Consider the following 2,972-nt stretch of genomic DNA (forward strand, 5'->3'; position numbering starts at 1 on the left):
AAACACATTTCATTACACCAAATACACAAAATAATGTTTTTTTTAGCAACATCATATGACCCCTTTAACATATTTATGTGCTTAATAAAAATACCCTACAATTGTACTTTTTTTGGTATACTAAACTGGTATACTTAAAGTCTGCTAAATTGGAACAACTAATTTTACTTCATTTGGACAACTTTAAGGGTGATTTTCTCAATATTTTGATTTTTTTGCTCCATCAGATTCCAGATTTTCAAATAGTTGTATCTCGTTCAAATATTGTCCTATCCTAACAAACCATACAATACAATACATCAATGGAAAGCTTATTTATTCAGCTTTCAGATGATGTATAAATCTCAATTTAAACATTTTGACCCTTATGACTGGTTTTGTGGTCCAGGGTCACATATAAATTAAAACCGAATGCAAAGGAAGCCGCAGGAAGCTCTTTGGTCAGAAACGAAATGGTTATGGTAGTGTGGTTGTAAAACCAGTGTGTGGATGACTGACCTGTCTCTCCAGATCCTGTCCAATGATCCCAGCCTCCACATGAGCTGTTAGATTCTTCTCGTCAATCCACAATATCCGGCTCTAAACAAAAGTAACAAATAACTGAATATGACAGATCACTCAGGGAATCCTCTAGTTTTAACATTCAATTCAAGAGGAGTGCATTTTCCACAAACAGGGGGGCAATAAAATATATAACAGAGCATGGAAGTCTGAATGGGACGGTTCACCCAACAATGAAAATCCAAATCAGATATTTTAAAGAAAGTCTGTTTACCACTGACCTTCACTCAAAATATCTTCTTTTGTGTTCAGCAGAAGAAATTAAGTCACATAGGTTTGGAACAACGTGAGGGTGAGTAAATGATGACAACAATTTCCTTTTTGGCTGAAGTTTCAGCATCATTACTGATCTAGAATAATTTCTTCTTATTATCAATGTTGAAAGTCTTTGATGAATATAAAGCTCAAAAGAACTAGTGATCAATTTAATGCATCACTGCTAAATAAAAGTATGAATTTCTTTCGAAACAAAAAGTCTTCGACTCTCAATTCATCATATGAGTCCTGCATTTTAAAACAAATGCAAGTCAGAAATCAAAAACACATGAAGAGTCAAGAAGAATACATCAACTTTTAAAGATGTTCTGAGAGCCCTGTGTTTCATCATGAGAACATACCTTACGTGAAAATCCCCCAAGAAGTAAATCTGATTTAACACGACTCTAAATCAACCTCATAATAAAGACATCCTTAAGATGAATATTGGACTACAAAAAAAAACAACAAAAGCAACATTGTGTATGTGCATACAGAATTAACATTTTTGGGAGAATTATCCCTAGCGTTCAAACTATATAAATCCAGCTTAAACTTAAAATGTTATTTTCTATCAAAGACAAAACAAATATACAAAATGAAAAAAAAAAACAGTGTGTATGAGCATGTGGCCAAACACACAGTAAAATGTGAGATACACTGCAACAGATCCTACAATACAGTAGGTATAAAGGCAAATTATAATGACTGGAATAGACTAGAACGAGAGAGGGAGAGAGATTTTGGTTAAAGTGCAGTAGTGTTGACATTGTGAGTGTGTTGCAGGTCTCCCTCAAACCACATGTCAAACTGATTCACTGCCGCTAAACTCAGCCCACATATCTCAGCTTAGCGAGTCAGGACAGCGAGAGGTCACTGTGTGTGTGTCTATATGTGTGTGTGTGTGTGTGTGTGTCTGTCTGTGCCTGTGTGAGTGAGTGAGTGTGTGTGTGTGTGTGTGTGTGTCTGTGTGAGTGAGTGAGTGAGTGAGCGTATGTGTGTGTGTGTGTGAGAGTGAGTGAGTGAGTGAGTGAGTGAGTCACTGCTTTCAGTCTCGTCTGATCTGTAATAACTCTGACTTTCTGAGAATCAGCCAGATTTTGTCCCCTTGTTTCCACAGGGGTTAAATGCACTTCAGGAACCCGCCCCGTCTCCACAGGTGGCTACGCCCCTCGGCTATCAATCACACCACTGCGCTCATAAAACAACCGCGCTTATGACTCGCTGCCTTTCATGTGCGTGGCCCCGTGAGCCCTAAAACAGGCCAGCCAAGGTCAGAGCAGCAGATGAAGTATGTGGAGAGGGGAAAACGAGAGAGAAAGTGCAGGAGAGGGTAAAGTAAAGAAGAGAAGTACAGAAAGCTCTGTAGGCATGGCCATTTAATATAAGCACCATAAATACACACACACACACACACACACACACACGGGTGCTAAATGAGTGTCAGTATGTCACACCTGCATGCAGGGCCGCTGCTGGACAAATGGGTGCCCTAAGCAGAATTGTATTATTGTGCCCCCTCCCCCAAATATTATGGATGTAAAAAAAATTACCAGACTACAGGGGTCAAAATAGAACTTTAATAAAATATAAAGCACATAAATAAATTGTAATTGAATTGTATTATTTATAAATTACAATTGTACAGTGCCTTGCGAAAGTATTCATACCCCATTCATTTTTTTCACATTTTGTTATGTTGCTGCCTTGTTAAACTGCTTTAAATTACTTTTTTTCCACATCAATCTACACTCCATACACCATACTGACAAAGCAAAAACAGAATTGTCACAACTTCGTAAATATATTTAAAAAAAAAATTTCAAAAAAAAACTGAAATAAGTACATTGCATAAGTATTCATAAGTATGCATAAGTATAACAATATTTAGCTGAAGCACCTTTACAGTCTCAAGACTTTTTTGTTTGATGTGACAAGCTTTGATCATCATCATTTGGCAATTATCTGCCATTCTTCTCCTCACCTCTTCACCTCTCAAGCGCTGTCAGATTGGATGGGAGAAAATGCAAATTTTCAAGTTTCTCCAGAAATATTTGACTGGGTTCAAGCTCAGGCTCTGGATGGGCCACTCAAGGACATTCACAGAGTTGTCTATAAGCCACTCTTGCTGTGTGCTTAGGGTCATTGTCCTGCTG

General features: G+C 37.7%; 1 protein-coding gene across 1 annotated transcript in view; it reads right to left on the reverse strand.

Moving 5' to 3' along the window:
* Nucleotides 1-2,972, reverse strand: part of LOC107657345 (alkyldihydroxyacetonephosphate synthase, peroxisomal-like) — a gene marked incomplete at its 5' end in the record, with an annotated part of 58,503 nt that overhangs the window by 35,885 nt on the left and 19,646 nt on the right. Inside the window, one exon of the mRNA XM_016445387.1 lies at nucleotides 499-579. Within this exon, the coding sequence (XP_016300873.1) occupies nucleotides 499-579 (81 nt within the window). The remainder of the gene's footprint in view (nucleotides 1-498; nucleotides 580-2,972) is intronic.

Source organism: Sinocyclocheilus anshuiensis, unplaced genomic scaffold, assembly GCF_001515605.1.
Source record: "Sinocyclocheilus anshuiensis isolate Anshui unplaced genomic scaffold, SAMN03320099.WGS_v1.1 scaffold355, whole genome shotgun sequence".
NCBI lineage: Eukaryota > Metazoa > Chordata > Actinopteri > Cypriniformes > Cyprinidae > Sinocyclocheilus > Sinocyclocheilus anshuiensis.